The 27918-nt window shown below is 31.3% G+C and overlaps 1 protein-coding gene across 1 annotated transcript; it reads right to left on the bottom strand.

The window, feature by feature from the left end:
• Positions 1–17: 17 nt before the first annotated feature.
• On the bottom strand, positions 18–27918 carry LOC148616481 (transmembrane protein 145-like). The gene is made up of 13 exons (XM_088583552.1): positions 27758–27918; positions 23340–23414; positions 20244–20312; positions 15746–15937; positions 13707–13794; positions 12291–12362; positions 10766–10915; positions 8679–8851; positions 6985–7157; positions 6175–6295; positions 5350–5409; positions 3922–4074; positions 18–2852 (listed from the first exon to the last, which is right to left on the bottom strand). The coding sequence occupies exons 1-13, from the start codon at positions 27854–27856 to the stop codon at positions 2655–2657; spliced, it is 1623 nt and encodes a 540-aa protein (XP_088439678.1). The 5' UTR covers positions 27857–27918; the 3' UTR covers positions 18–2654.

Genomic DNA, 27918 nt, shown 5'->3' with positions numbered 1-27918 from the left:
CGGAATATCTAAAAAAATTGCAACACCAGTATATGGTATTAAAACAATAAACAAACAAAATCATTCAACAACCTGTGTTGTAAAGAAGAACAGCACTTCAAAAAATACCAACAGTGTTTCTATTAGGCCATGAAAAGATATGTCTGTTTAAGGTTACCCTTTCTGCCTATACCAGCACATTTTATTGGTATTTTTTAATGAAATGGAGTTTTACTTGAAAACTTGTTAAAGTATAAAAATCCACCCACAAGTGTCTATATAAAATATAGTTATAAAAAAAATGATTTTACCTACCTACCTTAATTTTTCATCCAATGTAACCTTAAACAGATATATTTTTTTCTTGGCCTTTGTATCATTCATCTTCTTAAAACCAACACATTTGCTTGTGATCACACAAGAATTCTTTACATAATGTTATATTTGCTGTTTTACTATACTCGGCGTCACATAAATAACATACTGTTAAAATTTGAATAAAAATATTTTCTATGACTTTATTGACACCTACCCTTGGTTTAAATTGTCTTAAATGACTTGCTCATTCGTTTAGCCAAACGGCTTCTCCCTAAACATTGAATCGTTAAATTCCAGTCAGATTTTAATTCTCGGTGCCAATATTTACATTGTAAAAAGTCGGCCATGTTTACAGTGATCGGGTTGCTAGGAGATGTTGTTTATGTTTAAATGGTTTGTCCAAAAACCGAAGAACCCAGAATGCATTTCGGCATCATTTCGGATATCTCGGATTTATTTTACGCGAACAACGTACAATACCGAGAGGTTGATCAAGCAGCCGATTGTCACCTGAGTTCGACGGGAACTTACAAACTTAGTTTGTAAACAAATCGTCCCGTAGAAACCAACATGGCGGATATTTGTATGGGATTTTCCCGTAAGGATTTGTTACGCATGAGTTAGGCTAATAAGCGACTTGTTTAGGGAGAAGCCGTTTGGCTAAACGAATGAGCAAGTCATTTAAGACAATTTAAACGATGGTAGGTGTCAATAAAGTCGTAGAAAATATTTTTATTCAAATTTTAACAGTATATTATTTATGTGACGCCGAGTATAGTTACAGGTGGCATTAAACATGCATTCCCTACCAAAAAAGGTCTTTTACCCACTAAACAAGGTAATCTAATAAGAAAGAATGAATGAACATTTTCAATTTGTGATAAAAAATAGTATAATACTTCTCCATAAAAAAACAAAAAAAATTTATATGCAAAACTTAATAGATAAACATTCTAAAAATATAATTAACAATTTTCAAACGTACAAAACCTTAACAACAAGAAGGATATAAAGTGCTGAACCATCAGCTATCATATTGCCAAAAAGAATATTCATTAATTACTGATGCTGACAAATGCATTACCAAGTAAGACTGTTAAGACCCACAATTCACACTGTTCCTAATACAAAATATGGAACGATGGTATGAATCTGACTTGATAAATCAAAAGAGAGACCTCCCTTTGTTAATGAATCCCATAACTTGAAAATTTATATCAGAAATGGATAAATATTAAAAAGAGACCTTACTACATTAAAATTAAATATTTCACAAGTGTTTTCGATTTATTTTTTTTACAGTTCAAAAACAGGAAATCATCTCATATTTTATAAATTAAGCCCCATAACTCAAAAGAGTGAAATCATGAATTAATAAAAATTAGAAAGGATCTTAATTGAATATCAATCGAAATAAACAATACAAATTGTTTGGAGTGTTTATGAGTTACTGTTTGAAGTGATAATAATAGATGGGTGTAAAAAAAACTCTAGGTGTACATGTAGAACTTCAATTAAAAAACAGAATGTACAATGGTAACTGCTTAAAATTATGTTCCAATAAATATCCAAATATTTATATTGTAACCACCAAAAAAATCTGTGCATAGGCTACAATTTTTAGGGCAAACAACACATTGAAAAAAAGTACAAACATATAATTTCTAATATCTTATTGCAAATGTACAATTATATTGAACAATATCATACTGATTATGCATAGCTTGGATATTGCTTTAAAAGCTTTCTAAGTATCATTTCTTGTCCACTTTTATCTGCAGTCTAAATGCCACTTTATGTCAGACCTACCATGTAAGGCAAAGTAAACTTATTAAAATGCACATTTTACTCATAAATAAGTAATAAAGAGTTATATTTTTTATACAAATATTTCTTAAGATTAAAATTTTAAGTGAATTGAATTAAAAAGTATTCACCTTGAATTGAGGATTCATCATGCTATTAAATTTGATCAGTTAGCAATTTGTTTTCAATTTCATGGATCTTTCAAAAAAAAACAATGAAAGATATACATCTACAAAATAATACACTTTACAAAGTAAACATAACCATAGCATGAAGATAATTCACAAACAATGTTTGATATTTTGAACAATGTCATACCTTTAATTTTTAAATTACAAAACAATAATGTACAAATTTTCATCCATCTCATAAGAGCAGGAAGTTCATGGTTATTTAACTACAATAAATATATCACAATACTACCATGTATAATTACTGGAAATTATTATTAAGTTACATAAGCATTTTTTTTCATTCTACAAATGAACTTGTATTATCCTCATGTGGAAGATCTGTTAAAGAGTATTCAGCATATTTTAGAACCTGGTTCCTCAGTTATTAGCTGTGCTGAAGATATCATATCTAGGGGGAGCAGATGGTGTTACATCACTCCCTTGTCCAATTGGTGATAAGGCATTATTTCTCTGTGGTAATTTTTCTCCATTCTCCAACAAGGGAGGTAATTTTGAATGTCCATTAGTCAATGATGGAAGATGCCCATTTATCTCCTTTGGTTTCTCTGTTAGGGTCTGAAAAGTTAAAAGTTAAGTTTCAATATACATAATTTATCAACAGGAAATGCCAGAATATTTTTAAGCAGTTTTTTCCCACATTCCCTTATCTAAACACAAGACCTGCTATATGTACAAAATAATCAATGTTAAATTAAAAAGCTTTTAGGTCTCAGTATTGCATTAATATTCCCTTAGACTTCTATAGTGAAGTGCATATTTTTGGAATTTATTTTTAAATATGTAAATTGATTCAAAAAAACTTTCACTTATGTAGCATTACTAAGGACATGCTAAAAATGATTTCCTGCAAAGAAAGTAAGGTGAGTCCACGAAGATTAGACAGAAAAGTAGTCTTGAACAATAAACAGCCATTTTCTGTATTTTCACTTTCGTTTTGCACTCATCAAACCATCCGAAAAAGTTGAACATTTTTATGGTAATATCTTAGATTTTCTTTAAAAAAAAGTTTGGTATCTTATAGTGTGATGTTTGCTCTATTTAACAAGTCATTGTTCATATCTTTTAACCAAACATTAGTTTGTAGAGAGGCAAAAAGAAAATGCACTATATCTTAATAGCCTCCATGTTTTGATGTACACCCGCTCAGGGCTATGTAATGCAATACTGGTACCTTTACTACATTGTTCATAGCAATCATGGCCCTTTCATTTCATTACGACCACCAGGTTTAAAATATCAACAATATTGTGTGGAATTGTTGTATGTCACCCATGTTCACACATTCTGTTTTGCTGACACTGGCCAATCCAATTCTGAAGATCTTAATTCTAAAAATGTTTTTATGAACAGAATTAGACTCCCTCATAAACTTTCTCAATCAAACAACTATATACATGAAGTTCAATGTGTTGTTGTGCTAGTAATACCCCAACTCATACTGGACTTTGATAGGGACAGCACCCAAAATTGTTTACAATTTATGCCCCATCTATTTAAAGACACAAATTAAATTTGAAATCAATCCATTCATTGTGAGCCGTGATCTTTGCAATGAAATTCAGATAGATGGACAAGGTGAATCCAATATACCATCCAATTGTTGAGTAGGGTATACTAATCTTACTGTTTGGTCTTCTGTTAGAGCACTGCTTCTTCTCCTATCGGTAACAAAAAGACCTTGTAAGTCAGGACCATGTGTATTCATAGTCTCCCTCTCTCCAACTTCATATGGACTATTGGCATCTGCCTCTTTCTCTGATCCATCCATCATACTGATCTATAGTGATTGTTAAAATACAAACTCAATTACAACTGCTGCAGAATTTTTTACATATTTCTGAACTTATCAGCCACCAGGGGCTTTTCCTCTGAAAATTGTGTGGGGAGAATTTTAGTTACCATTATAAGATCTGTTCACCAAGAAATCTTCACATTCTGAAATCTTAACCTGTAATGTGCTATTTCTGGCTTTAATCTTGAACTTTTTAGTTTTATACATTTTATACTTGGAACTTTCTATTCACTCTCTTTCTGTAATGCACAATTTCATACAAACTATGGATTCTTTTAAAGGTACCAATAAAGAAACCTAACTTGGGGCCAAAAATTTGTTTCTGATTTTAATTGATTAATATTTAAGTAGCACTCAACATAAGAATCATGCAAAATGTGATTCACAGTTGGAAAGTTTACATATTTTATTTTTGATATTTTGTTTAAAATGTCATAGTGAACAGAAAGTTACACGTGGTTTTTCATACAACACTTGTTCATAGGAGATAAAAATTATGTAGAATTCAAAATGAAGGGAGATAAATCCACAAACAACACTAAAATTTAATAAAATTTTTTTGATTTTTCATTTGGATTATCTCCTAAGAGCAGACAGACTGTAAAATTTAATAAAATTTAATAAAATTTTTTTGATTTTTCATTTGGATTATCTCCTAAGAGCAGACAGACTGGAATGAATAAATTTCTTCATCTATACCTATAAAGTAACTTAATAACAAATCAAAAATATGTAGCCTTTTTTTAGGTATATCATATTTTACAGAGTTTGCATGATCCTTAAAAAGACTGCTACTTAACTACAGTAAACATATTAATTTTTGTGATTGTTAATTTTAGCGAATTCAGTCAAGTGAACACAATTGCAAGGATCAATTTTCGCAGTTTAGAACAATGATTAGTGTTGCATACAAATCAATTTCGTGGGTACTATTTATCAAGCTTTTCAGTCTACCACGAAAATAGCAAAATTAGCACACCGAAAACATTAATACATTTACCTCACAATAAATCAGCGAGTATATTAGAACAGACAACTGAGAAAAACATTGTAATACTATTTCACTGTTTAATACAATGCATGGAATATGATTGATTGATTGATTGTTGGGGTTTAACATCCGAGCAGCAATATTTTAGCTATATGCATGCAATAATGAGACATACATTAATGACCATAAAAGTGATCATTTTATATCACTACTGCTTTTTCAGTCTTGTGAAATTTATGAAAATAAATTGTTTAGAGTATAGTACTTACTTGTGTAGTTTTGATGTGGTAGGGAAAGTTTTTGTTTGCTGCTCCTGGTCTTGTTAGAATCTGTAACAAATCAAACAATTGGAAAGGTACCAAGATAAATAGATTATTACATACAAAGTTGTCATGGAAATATGTCTCACCTACCCAGATAGACTCAAATAAGATCATATATTCATAACAAAAAAATTCTTACTGATACAAAACAGACCACTACTTTCTTCACTGACTTAGATAATTATAATTAATAAAATAACCAATTAATCCTCACACAGAGAAAGTGTTCTAGGATTTTTCAGAAATTGAGGCTTCCTCGGGAAAAATCGATATAAAATCAACTTTCCCACAGTCAATGACTGCATTCCTAACAAATCCTTATAGCATATGAAGTTTTCAACTTGCCACTGGAAAGTGTAACTAAGTACCTAACTTTCCCTGACCCAAATTTTACTTGCTCGGGTAACGGGAAATAGGAATCCTACAACACTGAGACAATATAGTTAGTAAACTTACAATTGATCTTCAGTTTTTAATTCAAACTTAAATCTGACTATATTCGCATGAAAGATAGAGATGGGATTAACATTCATGACCACTGATAATATTACTCAAAACTTTATGTAGCATAAACATATCAATTTTTATAGATTCTGTCAAGTTCACAAATATCACTTTTACTGTTAAAAAAACCCCAAGCATTTCTAGCTTTAAAAACAATTTCAATGCTACATTTAAACTATTTTTCACATTTATCTGTACACCACAAATATGTGAAAATAATTTTTCCACAGAAATTAATATGTTTACAGATACTACATTCACACTTACCAAGAAAAAGACATGTCCACATAATATGACGAAGTTAGACACACCCACCACGGTCTGTTCCCTCACCCAGAGGTTTATTACAAACATTGCTATAAGTATGGTTATTGGACCAGCCCAGAACCTGTATATAGAAAATTTATCAATTTAAATGTTGAATAGATAAATGAAAAGATAAAAAACTATGTACTGTTAAAGTACTTTAATTCTTGGATATCAATTTCTTGAATAAGGGAAGAAACACAAGTTTGTGGATTCTTAAATTTGTAGTTTGGCCTTTCCATGAAAACCATTAAAAATGGGTATCCCACGAACAATAGTTCTTTCACAGTAATGCTTTCGAGTTAAAAATAACTACAACCTGAAAAGCCCTTCCCCTTTTCTCTTTTATGAATCTCTGATTAAAAAAAAAAAAAACATTTTTATCATATTTTTTCATGAAAAAAAATTAAATGTCATGCTAACCAGAAAAAGGAAAAAGTTGAATTTGGGAAAAAAAAGACCAAAAGACATGATCATGAAGGACTTGGGTTTGTTGTCTTACAGCACATTCAAAGGCAATGTTCAGATGATACAGTTTGTCTGTCCTTGATATTATGACAATATCTGACAATTTTCTGATTTTTCATTTTTGTTGTTAATTGGATAAGATCTTTAAATCTATGTTTGATAGAAATTAAATGTCCTTTTCTATCATACAGTTAAAACCATTAAAGGAAGTTTATAAAGTGATTGTCATTTAATCGAGAGAAAACAAATTCTATTACATGAGCACCATGTATCTGTGACCTTCACAGTTAAATATTAACTTACCATATTGTATAATAAATAAAGAATGGAATGTAAAACCAGGTTTTTCTAGAATGAGTAACAATGTTGATGATGAGTGATACACAGAAAAATGTCCAGCCGATTAAACGTAGAGCTATCAGTCCATATCCAGCTGGACTTTCATAGATGTACAACACCTCTCCTGGGTCAAACACCTGAAATGGAAATCAGGGAATTTATATATAGAGTAACTCTATTAATTATAATTTAATGAAATTTATGGTACTTTATTCATACTGCCTGGCAGATTTTCTCTCAATTTCCTGTTTATTTGTAAGATTGACTTAATTAACAGCAAAAACCTTTTTTTTTTATTAGCTGTCCATCCATTTGGAATATAATTCTAAATAAGAAACCATTTTTCATGCATCAACATTACAGGAAAAGTCTTTAAGAGAAACAAAATTTATCGAACTTAAAACTAACTATCCAACAAGATGCTCCCAGGAGCCTGACTCACTCATCAGGTTAAATTTTTTGCCTTTAAGGGCAACAACTCCAACAAAGAGTTGTCCTACAACTTTGTTTAATAGGCCTTGTCATAAGAATTATTTCATCAAATTTAAGTTATTTTTATCTATCACAGTTTCTAAGATATTGTCAAAATACTGCCATTTTTGCCTTTCAAGGGCAATAAATCTAACAAGGAGTTATGTCTCACTAACCACTTCATAAAATGTAAAAAAAAAAACATAAAAACTCACATAATGTTCTTAATTAAGGTCTCACTAACCACTTCTGTGTCAAATGGCTACCCCCTATGTAGTACATGTACCAAAAACACACTGAACCTAGATCTATGCATTGTAAGTGCATTATTAGTGTGTATTCTGATCAAAAGCAATCAAAATAAGCTGTGTATGTGTACTTTAAAATCACGTTTGTAATTTAATACAAAAGTGTATGAATATTGTTTATATGTGTGAGTAAATTGCCTCCATGTTGTCATGCAGAAAAGGTGAAAATGTGGATTTTCAGTATTATTTATTCAGTTAAATTTTGTGCAGAATTTCAGCAATCATCATACCATTAGCATAATGATTTTGAAAGCCTTACTTTCCAAGCTTTGCAATGGTATGCAACTTTAAGATGTCATTTGTCATGGGAATTCACAGTGAAACTTTGAAAATTACTTTTTTAACATGTAAAGTAATGGAAGCATTAGCAGTGGTTAGTGAGACCGAATCAGACAATTTCAACCCAAAAAGAATATAGGCCTAATAATAATTTTTTTTATTATCTATTTTAGTTTTCAAGGTATTGGCTGAAATCTGCAAAAACTGTCATTTTTCACCTCTCAAGGGCAATAACTCCAAAGAGTCATCAGAAAATTTTGACACAGGAAGACTTTTGTACGGCCTATAATCAATAAAATCATTTCATCCCTTTAAAGTTTTTAAATATCTATTATAATTTTCAAGATATTGGCTGAAAACTGCTAAAAACTTTATTTTTTTAACAAAGAGTCATCTTACAATTTTGACCCAATAGACACTGTATTGGTATTTGTGCAAGATACCCTTAACGGAACATTCCTGCAAAGTTTCACGTTATTCTGCTCAGTAGTTTCAGAAGAGAAGACTTTTGAAAGACGACGATGAAAATGGATAATGAGGAACAAGAAGTTTTGTATTCAATTCATGATATATTATGGAGGAGCATTTCACTTTACATACCTCAGCTTCATATACAAATAATATAGCATAAGTTAATGTGAACAAGCTGAAGAAAACCCCAAGAGCTATATAAAGAGGTGTGGATAATTTTCCTCTAACGATGGTATATCCATTGGCCATCATCACTAGCATCAGCACAAAGGTTATGTCACTAATTGCCTGGAAAAGTCGCCCTGAAAAATTTATATAAAATAATAAATAAGGTCAAATATATTAATATAAAAAATTAAAAATTTTTGTAAATAATTATCAATTCATGGTCACCATCAAGGGTTATTATCAAATATAATGTGAGACAGCAGCCAAGGTAAAAAGGTGATAAACATATAACCAACAACATAAGAGATAAGTTTTACTCAATTTTGCCTACTGCACACTTATGTCATTATTTTACCCCACACAACCACTCGGAGTAAAATAAGGTGATATAAATGGCCAGCATGTGGTATAACAATGATAAAATTGAAATTATTTCTTAAATTAGATATTTACATTGAATGACAGTGATCTAGATCCAATATCACATGTGGTATAAGATTGTAATCAAAAGTAAAAAGTGGAAAACAAGCCTTCACAACTGTGTTAAACTGTATAAAAATCCTACCAGTTGTCTCAGAATACTTTTTCTAAACTAGACATTGCCCCTAACAGGACTAACCCCCACCCCCTTAGCTGTTGAACATTGAACATTTGGGAACCAATATGGACAATATGATTCATATTGGACACAATCTAATGACGGCTAGACTAAGCTTTTTTGACACACAATTTTTATGACGGATAGACTAAGCACTTTTGACACACAACTTTTATGATGGATAGACAAAGCACTTTTGACATACAATTTGCTGCCATTCCTAAAATATCCAACTCCAAACAGTAATCAGTACAACAATATTTTTTTGTTGAGAACACAATAACAGATTATGACTAATCCCTGACAATATGCACAACTCCTTATGTAAATCTAACTCTCCAATTAGTTTCATAACAATCCTGGAAGTTGTTAGGAGAAGTTGTGGACAATGCATCAGACCAAGTTATACTGAAAAAACTAAGTTCCCACAAGAAAAGTTATCATTTCTACAATATTTGATCAAACATTAATTCATTAAAATATTCACATCCTAATATAGAAATTTATCACCCAATAAAGCTTTACAAAATCCTGCAAGTCATTGAGAAGGAGTGGCAAAACATATGATACCAAGTTCTGTAGAAAAGCGCTAGAGTCCATCTGCCATCATTTTTACAATTATTGTCCAAACATAAATTCCTGACAATATGCACATCTACATATGATTATATTACATCCTACAAAGTTTCATAAAAATACTGCAAGCTGCTTAGAAAATAGTTTGGACAGAGGGTTTTTATGGTTTTTTCTGTTATTACAATCCTGCAAGTTGTTAAGGAAGGGTTGCAAGTTGCTTAAAAATAGTTTGGACAGACAAACAGACAGACAGGCAAAATTGTTGGGGGGGGGGGTTAATTAATAAAATAAACCTCTCATAGTCAACTACCAGGAGTTAAAAATCAGTGGGTTAGAAATTACCTGTCTTTGATCATGAAAAATTACAACTTTATCCAATTCTAAATGTTTAACTACCTGGTATGCAGCAATTTTTGAACACAAGTGGGTAAGTAAATTTTCATAAGAGCTTTCCATCAGTTTAATATTTTCAACACTTTCCCCTGGAAGATATTGATTCTTCTTCAGAATAGTCTTGATTTCATATACTTTTCATATACTTCTCCACTCTTGATAGTAAAAATTTAATTTCAGGATGCTTGCTAAATCTTGAATGTAAAAAATCAAAATTTTACTATCTTTAGGGAAGAAACCATCTAAACCAATCCTGTATTTCTTGCCTGCTAGCCATGCACCAGTTTCATCATAGCCTGTATTTCTTACCTACCAGCCATGCACCAGTTTCATCATAGCCAATATTTCCTACCTGCCAGCCGTGCACCAGTTTCATCATGGCCTATATTTCTTATCTGCCAGCCATGTACCAGTTTTATCATAGCCTGTATTTCTTACCAGCCAGCCGTGCACCAGTTTCTTCATAGCCTATATTTCTTACCTGCCAGCCATGCACCAATTTCTTCATAGCCTGTATTTACATATTTCCCCCAACCAATAACCAGTATGAACAGACCAAAACAGTTTGTGTAGATAGAGAATATGTACATCTTGTATGTAGTGTGAAAAAGTTGTTGTGTATGGAGTACATCTGAAATGAGAATTATATGTAGTTTTTAAGCATAAACACTTAAATGTAGAGACATAAAAAGATAGGCATAAGGACATAATATATGCCAGTACTACCATATCCCCCCAAAAATGAAATATAATGTATGAAGCAGACCAAAAATGAAAGAAATGCATTGAAAACGAGTATATATTTTCAACGATCCTAAAAAGTGTTAATTTCTTCTTTTCTTGTTGCGGAAATCCCTGTTTCTGTAGACAATTGAACTGTATTTGGTTTGGCTGTAAACTATCACTGGGAACCATCTGAAGAATGTTATTTTAATAGATGCACTTGTTGCTATTAACCTCACTCTGTGCTTTTGACATAAATTATACAATAGTACATGTATAAGCTTTTATACACTCCTAGTCATTCACTCAAATATAACCATATTTTCCGGACTATTAGTCGATGTGGAGTATAAGTCGAATTGTCTAATTTTGACCAAAATCAACAAAAAAAAACATAGGTAAGTCAAATTTGCCAGATAAGTTGAGGGTCAGGTGTGTGCATTTATATTGTAGGTGTCAGTGGAGATCCCAGTTGAGCATGTTTTTTTCACAGCATATTATTTCAGCAATGTTACCATGTATAGTATTTCCGAAATAAATTAATACATGTACTGTATTTTTGATAAAGTGCACTTTTTCCAAGCATTCAATTATTTTTTTATTGAATTGCATGTCAATTGCTCTGAAGACTTAGATCATCAGGTGTGCGAAATAGTACACGTCAAGCGGGAAAGTAGTTGGATAAATAGGTCATAATTACGAGTGGTAATTAATAAACAATTACTTGGTATTTCGAAATACAATAAAAACTAACAGTAATCTTTAAATTTGCAATTTGCAATAAGCCATCTAGATAATTAACTGATTATAATTTGAGCCACGTGCGAATGTGTTACAACATACCGTAAATGGGTATAAATTTGCATATTAAAGGACAGATAACTCCTGAACACTCTATGATGTCTAACCAGTAAAAAAAAGGCTTTTTTTGTATATATTTTAACAGTTTTAAAGTTTTTATAAACATCGTGTATTCATTCATAAAGGATACCAGCATTGATCAATAACCTTTGAATTCGATTGCCGGTTTGACTGTTTGAATTATGGCTTTCACTGATTGTTTACCCAAAATTTTTGAAATAAGCAAATCTTATGAAATACATTGTAGATGAACATTTCTTCTTGAAAAATCCTTAAATAAGTCGAAGTGAATGATAAGTCGAGACTGACACTTTGCTGAAAAAGAGTAATGACTTATAGTCAGGAAAATATGGTATGTATTGTACCTATTCAAAACTTGAAACCCTTCCCTGAAAACAAGAACGAAAGTAATCTGTACTTACATCCAACAGCACTGCTCAGAGCTCCTAATCCCATGTAAGCCAAGAAAAATGATATAATGATTGGTAAAATATCTGAAATAAAATATGTTTAATAACATCTCATGATAACAGAATGGCATTCATTTAAGGCACATCATATCTATATTTATTCCAACTAGTAGATATCGTATATAATGAACAGTCTATATGATATAAGATATCTAAAAAATTCTATAAGATATCTTATTAAGTTTGTAAGATATTCCATAAAATTATAAGATATCTTTTTTATTGTGACACAATAAAACACACACATAGTATTTAAATTCCTTAAAGAGGTTGGAAAAGATAGTTATATATTAAGGCATCATATAAACTTCATAAGATATCCCATTAAAAGAATTTTATAACATATCTGATAAACTTAAAAGATATCTTCTAAACAAAACATGAAGAATTTGTTGAAATATCAAGTAATAAGTAGTTCCTGAGAAAAATCAGACAAAAATTTCAACTTTCAAAATGTGTCAAAATTAAATCCATAGTCATAGTAAACAGGAAGTTGCTGAAATGTTCTGAAAATGTATCCCACTGTATGGTGCACCTACGGAAATTCAGTTAGATGCTGAGAAAAATGCAACAAAAATTTCAACTTTCCAAATACGTCAAAAACAAACAAAAGCCCTGGATAAACAGGAAGTTCTTGTTGATTTTTCCCTAAAATATATGCCACCTTTTCTCATACCTAGAGGAAGAATGTGTTAAAATTTCAAGTTGCTGAGAAAACTGTGACAAAAAAAAATGTTACAGAAACACAGACCCATGGAAATGCACACACACAGAAACATGGACAAAGGTAAAATAGTATACCTCACTACCCTTCGAAGTGGGGATATAATAATGTGTGTTTGTTATTGCATCTTAGAAAAAAACTGGGACTGTTGGTAGGAATTTTTTTATACCTTTTTTTTACATTGTGACCATGGGAGAAACATTCTGACTTTACCAATGGTTATTGAAAAGAATAAAAAAAACTTAAGGATTCACTATATTCAGCTGAAATAAACAATTCGTAGCCATGTGTACCCTAACAAAGCAAAAAAAAAAAGTTAAAGAGTGTAAAAGTCCCATACCTCCTGTAAAATTTGTTGAATCAAAATGGCAGTGCAATTTGATCAACTACATAAGCCTTTTTAAGATTACCAACAATCCGACAAAATTAGAACAAAATCTGTTAAGCAGTATCAGAGAGGTTGCGTCCATAAAGTGTTCCTATTGTGTAGCATGTACAAATTCAACAAAGGTCCATAACTCTAGGAAATTTTGGTGAATAAAAATAGTGGCACACAAAATGATCAACTACATACCTGCATTGTAACTAACAATCCTACAAAATTTGTACAAAATCCATTGAGCATTACAGATAATATTACTTACAGAACTGGTCAGCTGAGTTTTCATGCTTCAGTAAATCCCCATCCTCACCATTCATCATATGAAGACTGTAGGACAGCTTTAGCCCTTTCTGTCAAAACAAAAAAAAAAAACCACAAATACTAAGTAAAATGGAAATCAAGGGAACATGGATAAAAATAGTGACCATAAACATAAACCCAAGGATAATGAGAAGACAGGGAAAATAGACACACATAACAAAGAACATGAAATACATGTAATCAAAATAAGACATACAAGGAAACAAATCATAATAATGCTATAAGAACATGTATGACTGTAACGATGGTATAAGAACATGTATGACTGTAACAATGCCGTAAGAACATGAATGACTGTAACGATGGTATAAGAACATGTATGACTGTAACGATGGTATAAGAACATGTATGACTGTAACAATGCCGTAAGAACATGTATGACTGTAACGATGGTATAAGAACATGTATGACTGTAATGATGGTATAAGAACATGTATGACTGTAACGATGGTATAAGAACATGTATGACTGTAACAATGCCATAAGAACATGTATGACTGTAACGATGGTATAAGAACATGTATGACTGTAACAATGCTAGAACATGTATGACTAACGATCCTAGAAGAACGTGTATGACTGTAACGATGCTAGAAGAACGTGTATGACTGTAACAATGCTAGAAGAATGTGTATGACTGAAACAATGCTAGAAGAACATGTATGACTGTAAAAAAAACCTTCAATGTTCATGTAATATAATATGGTATCATTTCAATGTAATAAGTTTTATAATAATGTGACCTAGAAGTGGCAGAGTGTCAGAAAAATCAATGCTGCTGATGTCAAACCCTCAACAGTAGGGTGAATCTAAGCTTAAAAAATATCTTGTTTTGGGCAAGAATGATTTATTCTTCTAGAAATGACAATTTTAAATGGAAAATGACTAATGACAAATAAATACATGTGAACAGATCATACATGGCTTGCCACATCAGCTTCCATTTACTTATTCATAAATTGAGTTCAAAATTCTGAAAATAGAACATCATAGACAATGTTAGAATAGATCAAAGATCTTCAATGTTCTTATCAAAATCTTAAAGTGTTTTAAGCAGGGCTCTAATAAAGAATTTATGAGTTTCGTCAAAATCTATTCAGTGGTTTCAGAGGAGTTGCTGATTAGAACTGGGGACAGACTAACAGAGGGACAACATGATCACTATATACTTTTCAAGCAAGGGGTATAAATATGAGAGGGTCCTGGTTAATTTGAACCCCTTACATTTACATATATAAAAGTTATATTACTGATCTAATTATAGAATGAAGTGCAATATCCATAAAAATTTCTGTCCTTTAAGACCCAAATGATCATCTGAACAAAACACTTACTTCATTTTAAAATCATCAACATAAAACCATTCATATACTAAAAGTTTAACACCTTAGAAAAAATCTCATGATAAAAAATCAGCCGAGCTGAACAAAAAGTACACTACTTCTGTAAATCAAAAATCAATTCTATATCTACAAGCATTTAGAAACCTGTTTAGAGTAGAAAAACAAAATGACAAGAACCATCATACACTTTTTCAGGGCAGGGGTTGTAAATGCATATTAGACGTATGAAACAAAATTTGAATTCCAACCATCATTTCTGTATGTGTTTCAAGATTATCATAACGTCTGCAGAGGCATTTTTTTTTATCTGACATTTATGCCTCATTCATAGGGAGGTGAGCAAGCAAAATAAAAATTAGCATCCCAAGACTCCATAATTATTTGGACTATTCAGTAGGTAACATTGTATAGTTTCCTTTCTATCTGGTTATTAAGTACATAAAGTAATAGTTTGAAATTATTTCACCACCAGTTTTGATCCATGTAGGAGATTACATGGTACATTCTATAATGCCATTATTCTGTCAAACATGCTAAAGGGTGTATCAGGCATCCCAGTTGCTTCAACACAACATCTCTTTACTAGGCTTCAATGTTCATTCTTTTATTTTTGAAGATGGTCATCAGATTTACTTACCGTTGAGGCACAGTTGCTGACAGCAATGAACCACCATTTTTCTCTCATGGATGAGAAAGTAACTTTACGTATACACATCCAATATTGTCCATCAGACTTAGTTATCAGTGTACAGTTCCCAACACCACTTTTATTGAGAGTAATTATTTGATTGTCGACCCAGCTTAGAAGTTTAACTTGTTCTTCACATGTCTGAAATAAGTAATACCACCACATTATTATACTCATACATTATGACATTGCCAGAAAATATTTTCAGATATATTAGCCCTATATTGTTATTCATACACTAAGGATTTAAATTTTTTTAAGCAGTACAAGAAAACTTGCAGTTGATATCTTTTAATATATTTCACTTGAAACAAAAATCTAGAATTTCTAAAGGAGAAATGAAAAGTATAATTCTGGAGTGTTCCTTCCTCGCATGTATTTGATGATAAGATGAGCCACTCAGATCCATCACCTTGGAATATCTCCCTCTAGACAGGAATTTTTTCTCCAAATATGCATGTGCAAATATATAAAACAAGAGGCTCTCAGGAGCCTGATTCGCTCACCTTCTTGAATTTTGCCTTTCAAAGGCAATAAATTAAACAAGAAGTTGTCCAACAATTTCGACTCAAGAAGTCTTTGGTAGGACTATCACTAGATCTTTTCAAAAATTGAAAGTTTTTTTTAATCTATCAGAGTTTTCAAGATATTGACTGAAAACTATTTAAAAAAAAATGTCCTTTTTCCCCTTTCAAGGGCAATAAATCTTAGAAGGAGTCTGAAGACTTTTGTAGTCCTAATAATATGGATCATTTCAGCTACTGAAAGAATTTGGATAAACCTAACAGTTTTGGAGATATCTGTGAAAAACTACTGTCTGACCCCTATGTTCTATTTTTAGTAATGGTGGCCATGTTTTTTTTCGACGAATCAAAAATCACATCAGTTCAATGCAGGATACCCCAAGGAACATTCATACTAAGTTTGGTTTCAATTGGTCAAGTAGTGTCAGAGGAGAAGATTTTTGAATGAAATAACATTAAAAATAGCAAAAATCGTTGAAAAAGGGCATTAACTCCAACATGGCTTAATGGATTAAAACCAAAATTTGATCAGAGATAGATCTCATCATGCTGAACACTTTTATCCATACCTAAATTCAGCTAAACCTAACGGTTTAAGAGATATATGTGAAATACTACTGTCTGACCTCTATGTGATATTTTTAGTAATGGCAGCCATGTTTTTTGATGAATCAAAAATCCCCACATCAGTTCTATGCAGGATAACCCAAGGAACATTTAAACCAAATTTGGTTCTAATTAGTCAAGTAGTTTCAGAGGAGAAGAGTTTTGTATAATTGTTAACAACGATGACGATGGACGACAACGACGACTGACGCCAAGTGATGGCAATAGCTCACATGGCCTTAGGCCAGGTGAGCTAACAATAGCAAAAATTGTTGAAAAAGGGCAGTAACTCCAACTTTGCTTAACAGATTAAAACCAAAATTTGATTAGAGATAGATCTCATTATGCTGAACACTTTTACCATATGTCAGAATTCAGCTAAACCTAACGGTTTAGGAGATACATGCGAAAAACTACTGTCTAACCCCTATGTTCTATTTTTAGTAATGGTGGCCATGTTTTTTGACAAATCAAAAATCCTCACAGCAGTTATATGCAGGATACCCCAAGAAACATTCATACCAAGTTTGGTTCTAATTCGTCAAGTAGTTTCAGAGGAGAAGAGTTTTGTATAATTGTTAATGAAGACGACGGGCGCCACGTGATGGCAATAGCTCACATGGCCTTTGGCCAGGTAAGCTAAAAAAGTCCTGGATAATACATTGAATATGTATTCATGTATTCTGGTGTAAGACCCTCTACTACGGACACTACCTCTATCATATTTGAGTAACTTAAAGGACTAGGTACATGAATGGATGTTTCCGGTCCCCTTCTAGGTTAAATTTCTAAATATGGTAATAGAATGTTTCCAATCTGCATTTTCGTTAAGGACTTACCAGTGATGTAGTACAACAACATTATCATATTAGAACTTTTAAGTTTGTTCTTGTAGAGAAATAATAAGTCAAACATAGCTAAAAACTCAAGACTTTACAAAAATAGCTTAAATTTGGTACAAAATTAATCATTTTTTCAATTTTTTTATGCCTGCACCAATATAGACCAACCAAATCTTCAGGAATTCTGATGAAAAGACAAGAATGCTTCAGAATATCAAAATATTACATGAGTCTACATTGGCACAGACACTTTTATTTCATGTGGAATGGGTAATTTACATGTAGTTCCTGGTTTTGTAAAATATAATAAAATCAGCTATTTTGACCAATGATTATGACTTACAAGCAGTGTAGATAAGTTATAAATATAAGCAATTAAACTTTAGGTTTAACACTTTAGTTCAGCAATAAAAGTTGGCTGTGATTCAAACATAAATTTTCAGGAAAATAAGAGTGCAAATTTTGCCTGTAAATGAACCTTAACCTTTACATTTCATATCACTAGAAATCTGAGCCCAGCTGCTCAAAACTTTGTCTGGCCTATAAACATTTATCTACAGGATAACTTATAAGAAGTATAACTAGACTTACATTCAGAGGACAACTTTTGTCAAGTCAAGAGGATAAATCTTTTGAACTGGGTTCTCATTTGCTTGTACATGTACATGCAGCAGGAATTTGTAGTCAAAAATAAATTTGAATAAGAACCATATATGTCTGGACCTATGTAGTGTATTGTCAGTGCATAAGTATCTTCATGATGTATGAAAACACTTAAGTAAGTTAAAAACTACATTAAGGATTACAATGTGTTATAAATATATTAGGCCAAAACAAATAATAAAAAAAAATCTTGTTTCCTGCTACCAACAAGAGAAAAAAGGTAGGTAGGTCGAGAAATTTTTTTTTTTCAAACATATTTTACATTGAGTTAATAGGGAAACAATCTAGACTTTAACAGTGCTTGAGTCAAAATGGCCATAAAATGATTTGGGTAGGCACAAAAAAATAGGGTAGAAAACAGACATTTTATTTTTTTAGCCTTAATGTTAGCTCGTACGGCTGTAAAAATTACCATTTTAAACATGCTAAAAATGCATGAAAAAAAATTTAGTTGTGTCAATAATAGTAAGTGAACATTTTCAATATATATATGACACAATACTAAGTTTAAATTAGAAAATGTTTTTCAATTCTTTTTGAGTTACAATAATTACACAAAATATGTATCCCAATAGCATGACAGACGGACAGATGGAGTCCAGTGGCTAACAGACATGCAGTAGCTGAAAACTGCTTCTAATTATTATCATGACCTAATTTCACAAAATTGCAACACAAGAGATACTGATTTACAGTAACAGTGCCTTCAGTTTTTGTAACAGCTAGAATTTTCCTTCTGGTTGACACATTGATACAATGGCTCAAAGAATTTAAGTAGCTGTCTTTGAAAGAATCATGCAAAATCTAAAAAATGTGATACACCCCAAAACAGGCTACATATTTTTATTTTTGTAATTATGTTGTTTTATGGGTCTATACTATGAAATGTGTAATTATTCATTCAAATCTGTCTGCTCTTAGAAGATAATCAACATGGAAAATCCAATAGATTCTATTGTATTTCAGTGTCATTTACAGAGTTATCTCCTTTAATTTCGAAATTTACAGTGTATTCTATATAATTTTTATCTCCAAAGAACACAGGTTATATGAAAAACTGATTGTTTATTTCTGTTTACTATGGCCATTCAAACAAAATATCAAAAATAAAAATATGTAGGCTTTTTACCAATGAAACACATTTTGCATGATTCTTAGCTGGAGTGCTACTTAAACTGACAAAAAATATTCATGGGAACATATATGTACATAAAATCTATTACGCTGTATACTATTGCCAGTTTGATTTTCTGTTTTGCATACTATTCTAGTTTTTGAACTTTTGAAATAAAAAAATGGTTTCCCTGACAACATATCTACACCAATTCCTTATTAATTGTAATTTCTAGTTATATACATGAATATATGTTCAAGGATTCATTACAAAGGAAATAATATATTTTTATTACAGGTACAACAGTGTAATATTTTAATGATTTTTTTTTTTTTGAGAATGAAGACCAGTTTACACTGCTATTTAAACAGGTATGTATTCAATTATTTAAACTACTGGATACAACCTCTGCCAAGAAAATGTCACGATATGTAAATAAATTTAAATATAATCTTTTAGTCAAAGAACTACTAGCACCCTTTTAAATGAACCTCAGGTTATAAACTCACGTTACATTCTGCTGTAATTCAAAAATCAAAATTTGATCTCAAAATACATACTCATTACAGCTACAAAAATTTTTGTTTTTTGTTTGCCTTCAAAAACCTATGTCTTCCCCATTACTAAATTCAAAGGGGTATACTTCCCACAAAGTTCAGTGGATTTGACTTTGAGGTCGAAGGTCTTTAAACACATACCAGTCCAGTTTTATATGCCTCATCCCACTTGTTGTCAAAGTACAGCAGCAAATACTGGGTTTCATAGTTCTGAAAAACAAAGAAATTTAGCACAATGTTTTAATTCAAACAAACAAATATAAGTACAAATGTACTAAAATACATAAGAGAGATATCAGTCACAATGCTGAAGGTGTAGGTGTTGATCCTGGTAGACCTACAAAACTTCATCATTCTTCCACTTAAGTAACAAACACATCTTCCTAGGCATTAAAGTCAAGGATTTTTATCTGGATGAAAGACATTTGGGGCCAAATAATTTGTAATTCAAGATTAGAATGCTAATAAATATCAAGGAAAGTGGATGGATTAAAAAAAAATCATAATTATCTGTTAAATCATAATTAAATGTAACTACTAGTCAGATTTGTATTTTTCAGTTTTTTCCAAGCAAATTCAAGCTCTTGTAACTTTGTAAAATTGAGTTAAATTTTTGGGGGGTCACTGTCTAGTCTAATCTTTACTGTACTACATTGTACAATGTACCATATCTTAATGTACTTATATTGGTATAACTGATCGTTGTAATGAATCAACAGCTTCATTTAAACCTTATGAAATATTGCATTCAATAACAAGTGAAACTTCTATTACATTAATAATCTAATCATGTTCCTGGTAATGCACTCAAATACATTTTCATGTGACATACAATGTATATGTATATATATATAGAACAATTTGAACATTAAATAATCACCAAGGCATTTTTAAATAAATGATCATATCAAGATCCTGACTCCTGTCCTGTGTTGCCATTTTAACTGGTATACACTGTACCTCCAAATCAAATAATACAATGTACAAAAACAGATCAATATCTTTGTAATACATGAGGAACTACTTTAAAGTAACCTAGAGTTCCTTTACTGTGACATATTCAAAATTTATTTAAATTCCATAAAGTAGTCATAATTTGAATGGAAAGTTTCAATATATAGTGAATGGTTCATTTTATGATGTTATAATACATGTACATGTGAAAATATCAAAAAGGAACCCATTTATAGTAGCAAAGTAGTTTACAATGTAAGTTCAACAAGTAAACAGACTGCAATGCAAATGGATGCATCAAACATCTAAAAAAAACAAATACAAGTGTTTTTAACAGAAGTACATTTAGTACTAATAGACTAAAAAACTAATTGTATGGATGTATAAGACTAAAGACAAAGGAACCATTCAAATCACAGTACCTTTTGAGAAACAAAGATTATCATGTTTAATCAATTCATTCTAATCAAATCCTGTCATTTGATTTTTGATTGGACAATTTCTTTATCATATCCCATTTACATACACTGGGAAATGCCTGCTTATAAACATAAAGTGATTGTACTTTCCTCATTATCTGTTATTTGGTGTATTGTTGCCTTTTTTGTGATTCTTTTGAAAGAAATATTCCATTTATAAGGACTGAGTTGACCTTTTTATACTTTTTTGTGGTTGTTCACCCAAATAAACAGCTTTATAGATTACAGTGTGAACTATCAAAATTTCTTTTATATTTTTTCATAAATAATAAATATAACTGGTCCTGAGTCAATATCTGTGATAACCACTCTACCAGACTAGATAATTGCTGTTGATTATCAGTTCCTTAATTTCAAGTTGTCCTGTCAAATAGGGAGAATAATATTTTCTTTATACAATTCAAGACAGTCATTCATGCATAAAACATGGAAAATTCAATGCTTAGCAGGGTGCAGAGGTTGATCGTTTTTCTGGTCTCTTTTTGGCCCCGTAATACATAAACATTTCTAATCACAAATCTAAAAAAACAATACTAAGAGGTACTAAGAGATCCATTACTTATAGTAAGGATATCATTAAAATGCTTATTTCAGGCCCCTAATTCAAATCTGGTTCATGTCATAAAATAGGGCATCTAATGGGATATTAAAGGATACCCCACCACATTGTAAGTATATATATTCATGTAGAATTTAAAAAGAGTTACACACGAAAAGTATTTTTTTAGATTTAGCTTAAAACTAATCTTAATCTGTAATTCATAGTACTTAACAACTGTGCAAAGCTTCAAAATGATTCTTTATCCATCCTTAAGCTATCATCTGGAAACATGTATTGGTAAAAAAAGGGAGGAAGGTAAAGAGTAAAAAATGACGCAACTCATAAATATTTTATGAATTCACTTGAAAATTTATCTTACTTTGTATTTTGTAATATTTAACCACTGTGCAAAATTTCAAAACAATTTATTGATTCTTTCTTAATGAATTTTCTGGAAACATATATTGATAAAAAAGGAGGATGGTAAAGGGTGAAAAATGGCATAACTCGAAAACTATTTTTGGAATTCGTCTGAAATTAATCTTAACCTGTTTTTTCCATAGTAGTTTACAACTAGGCAAAGTTTCAAAACAATTGATTTGTTCTCAATTCATCATTTGGAAACCTCGGGGGGACAGACATGCAACCGCAAAATTTTTACTGAGGGTATCATGTAATACCTTACCACTATGTGTGGCAGAGTTTAACAACAAGAATCAACTAGCCAGCATTTCTTTGGTGACATCAATCCTTGTGGTAAAATTTCGTAAAGATCTATACACTTGTGACTTACTTGTACATTCAATTTATTGTCCAGATACAAAATGTCTACAGACAATGACAGCATGATACCATAATACATGTACGATCCTTATTTTTTGGTCATATAAAACAATGACTTACACATAGTACTTGAGGGTAATCATTTTAACCATAATTTTTACCAAAGAAGACATATTCACTTAGAAAATATGACATTGTATAGGGAAAAGTGAAGAAATACTTTATAATATACCACTTTGAAATTTAAAAAAGCCTCTTTTTTTTGCAATTAACTCAAATTTTGGCTCCAATATTTTGGTATTATTGTGAATGTGAATAAATGACATGTATCAATATGAAAACACCTTGGTGTTTTTCCTTAGATTTCATCTGCATTTGATATGGTAACATTTATTTTGTTGTTTTTTTGGTTTTGTTTTGTGATAACTAACCTTCCTGCGGTGATGAACTACTCATGCATTGTGAATATCAAAAACTCACCTTAGGATATTCAAAATGGTACTCAAGTGTACCCTCCTTAGACAGGAAACAGAATCTAGTAATGAATTGCCAGTTCTACAATAAACAATAAAATGATTATACCAGGGTTTATATTTTTCATATGTACATGTATGAAATAAACTTACAACTAAGTACTGGTCAATTACATATGCACTATTACACACAAAATTAGCATATTACATGTAGCTGCAGAAATCATCTAATAACTTCAGAGCTTTTTGATTAAGTTCATGTAATTTTCTTTGTTAAAAAATGATGTTTATCAGTTTACAGGGGCGGATCCAGGATTTGAGTTTAGGAGGGGCGTTAATTGAAATAAATGCTGTGCAAAGCGAGGCAAAAAATATTATGGGGACAAATTTATGGTGAACAAAAATTTGTCTTACCGATTTTGGGGGGCATATGCCTAGTACACCAGTCCTGGTTTAACAAAACAGAGTAAGAGTTTTTTTGAAACTTGAGTACAAAAAAGCTAATGTATTATACGTCCTTTTGCAGCAATGAGAACACCAAAAAAAATAAGGACATTTAAAGCAGTTTTTAAAACATGTTCACTTGTATACAATACATGTACTTAAATAAAATGATTGAATTACATGTTTTGTATACAAATGCACATGTACATGTACATTTATGGCTATTTCATACTATACATTTGTACATTTGGACCTCTAAATAATGCTAAAGGCCATTGGCCAGTTGGATGAAACAGGTCTCTGATTGTTACAGCATGAGATACAGATTTTGACTTGTCATGTTCAACTTATCTTTTTATGTATTTTAAGTGTGTTCCAAGTAGGGGTGTGATATTGGGTACATGTCTGAAATATAAGCCTACAGCAAGGGTACAATATAAGGTAAATGATACAGAGTTCAAACAATCAATGATAATGCATTTAAAAAAACAGGGCATTAATGGAACATTAAGTGATTTCCACCATGTCATGGAGAATGAAATCGCCGATGGAGTTGAACCACAGAAGTCATGAGATATTTATATGCCCTGTGGTGTGGTCGTCCATGTTCCAAAAGTTAATCACCATTTAAACTTTAACCTGGAATGTGTGCATACAGTCTTAATTTTTAATTTTTCTAATAGAATAGTAACAAGAGGTTGAGTAGTTCTGTTGAAATGAGCCCATTTAAATGAACTACTTTTTTAAAAAAAAATGCATGTATACATAGAAAATATACTGTACAGTTGCACAAAAAGAAAAAAACAAAGTTCCTGATCAATATACATCTAAAGAATATTTCATAATTATAGATTAAATTCTGTGTCATGTCTGACATAGCAAGATAATCAGTGAAAAGAAATAATGCACTGTAACATTGTACGCACAAATAAAAATTTAAAGAATTTGACTAAATTCTTGCTTGTCAAGTCACAGAATTCATGCCAGACCATTGCTCACACTTTTTGAATTTGATATGCAGATATTCCATTGATACATTCTTTTTCTTTTTTGATCTTTTAAAATTTTGCCAATCTAATGCATTTACTTCTTGAAAGCTTAACAGCTCATCTAAAATAACTGTATAGCGAGTGACTTTTGCAGATACCATAAAATTCGAAATTTGGTCTATGAAAGGGAATTAGATTTCTTGTGGTTTTCAATTTTCAGGTTTTTAAATTTAAAGGAATGAAATTATATGTAGAATACCTGGACTTAAATTTGGTGTTTTTATTTTCGCGATTATCCAAACCTTACTAATATAGTGAAAATTAGGACCTCATGAAAATTTCCTCTCATACAGTATTTTTTTCATTACTTTACAAATCCAAATCTGAATTTTTTTTTCCAATTGAAACCTCCAGAATTCTGTTTGTTTATTTGGATTGTAAAATGTTCCTAAGATTTTATCTTATGAAACAAATATGCATAAAAGTATCCTTAATTCCTTTCTAAACTGAAGTTTAATCTTAAAATATTTTATGGAGGGATTACAGTTACCAAGATAGATACATTGTACTAATAAAATGACTCCTATTATATACATAGTCCTTCCACAGAAGATAAAATTGGTTGAGGCAAGTGTTTGTTTAAATGGAACATATGAATTAATTAAAAATGTATTGAGGGCTTTAACTTGATCCAATTTGTCAAGTTTCTGTTTAGACAGGTTTTACTGTACTCAATCCAAAGGTAATTATTTATACCACATGCTACTAGATTTCAAGTCTTGTTTTCATTTTAAGCCTATATGGTTCATGGGACTCTTAAATTTAAAATTCATCTTAAAAATCTTTTCAATAACTTTGTTTACCGAGCCAAAAATTTTAAATACATTTGATACATGTTTACCCTGGTGTAATCAGTTATAATGGGTTCATCAGTCTAAATAGTACATCTCTATGCTAATTTGATGTTGTGTAATAAACTGCAGATATTGAACTACAAATGTCTGAACCAGAAAATACATGTACATGTATAACAGAGTGTTATAATCACCTTAAGACAAAGCTTATGCAGATGAGTGTGAGCAACATATAAAAATATGTTAAATTGAGGAATTTAATTGCCATTTATATAGCTGACCACCCTTTTAAGTATCTTGCAATACATGTACATGAACACCAATAAATGTATACATGTCATGCCTAACCTTCATAAAGTTTCATCAAATTCAGTGGCAGATCCAGTGGGAGTGTGCAGGGGGTTGGCACCCATCCTTTTATTAGAAAATTTGTCATTTTCACATGTAAAATTGACAAAAAAAATGGCAAAATAAATCCTAGCACTCCTTTTTCTGAGGAGCACGGCTGACACCCCTCCTTTTCAAACTCTAGATCCTGAGGGTTTACGTTGACTTGCATTGATCAAATTATTTATACATGTATTGATACACACTTCCAGCTACAAAGTACATGTACATTTACATCTTTAAAAACAAACAACTTCTAAGGAATGAGCTAGGAAATCATTTTTGGGAATAATACTGTAAACATGACTAATTTTCACTATTTTCGTGGTAGACAGAAAAAAAATAGTACATAAGAGAAAGGTTATTCTGAATGTTATTAGCATTAATGTGAGCATCATAGAAATGTACTTCTGGCAAGAGGTCTGCATTTTCACCCATTTGTCCACCATGGGGTATGCAAATCCATTAAAAAATTTCTGAAATGGGGCCAGGGACTAAGGGTCTTCAATGACCTAAAGATCACTCCATCAATTTTCAGACCAAGTATCACCCTGGGTTTGGGGATAGATTCTGGACAGATGTCACATGTGACATTACTCCAGCAGTGCTAGAAGTTGTTTGGCAAACTATTTTCTGACTTAGTGCCACCCTTTATAATCTGACCTGTTGATAGCCATGATAAATGTGAATAAGCTAAACATGTGTTTAAAATATTTTAAGTCTTTTATTTACATAAAAGAAGTTTAACCTACCAGAAATCAAGCGAAAAAAAACCTAAATTTGTGTTAAATACACAGAAAACATTTGTAATGAAGACAGATATCAAAGTGACTAGTCATTTTGAATTAGGTCACTCATTTAACAGAATGCAGTATGTTTTTCACAAAACGAACTTTAAGTTGGCAATGGCAATTCATTGGTTAATTTTATATTTTTGTTTCACAAATTAAAATCCTTAATTTTATCAGCTGGATGTACCCATTCAAAATGCTGAAAACCAAATGTAAAGTTCATTTAAACTGCTTTGAAAAAGGATTTCTAGGATTGCCAGATTTTCTCATCAGGTAGGTAATTTGTACTTTTTCAGTTTAGTCACCTTCTCCCATCTTTGGGTAAAGAATCTGTATAAAATGTTTTAAATGGTAAATATTTTACTATACATTGTAATTCTGCTGATTTCAATGAATGCAGGAAAAAGCAGAATGCAGAATGGTGCTCAGAAGTAAGAGGTTGGGGTATTGAGGAATGGGATTCCAACCTCATATGCTGCAGAAGTAATGTGACATGTACTGTCACAACAAATAAACTAGGGAAATACAAATGTTAATGTATATTGTACAAATGCAGTAATCTCTTTTTGGGGTTTGGCACTGGAGATATTTTTTTGGTGGTCAAAACAAAAAAAAATATCTCAAGCACTGAATCCCAAAAGGGACAAGGTTGTACAGCCTGTGATTTTATATTACAGAGTTATCATCGAGTGTAGTACTAGCATTCATCTATTATTCATTTCACATTTCCATCATTTCTGCTGTCGAATTCAGATTCATTCGATTGTGCAAACGTTCATTACTTAGGCAAAGACGTAGAATATCCAAAATAATGTTTTCGTATATTTACAATACAGTGACATTCAATCGTGTCTTAGTCAATATTTGGTACAATGTAACAATGTTACGATAAGTCCACGAGTAAATGGCTTTCTACATGAATAAAAAATCTTCAGAGTAATTGAATATGCCATGTCTCACCTCAGTCGTGTCTAAATTTCCATCGACGCGTTTTCCAAATGAAAAATGCTGAACACATGCTAAGACAAATAAAATAACAGCAATATTCAAGTAGAACATAATCTCAGACCACGAATAAAAATGTCACTTCCTGTCACGAAAGTAACATCACGTGACTTACT

The sequence above is a fragment of the Perna viridis genome, chromosome 5 (assembly GCF_037379345.1).
Source record: "Perna viridis isolate PV_CMFRI_1.1 ecotype Kerala chromosome 5, ASM3737934v1, whole genome shotgun sequence".
Lineage (NCBI taxonomy): Eukaryota > Metazoa > Mollusca > Bivalvia > Mytilida > Mytilidae > Perna > Perna viridis.
The sequence above is the reverse complement of the archived record's forward strand: the minus strand, read 5'-3'. Positions and strand labels throughout refer to the sequence as shown.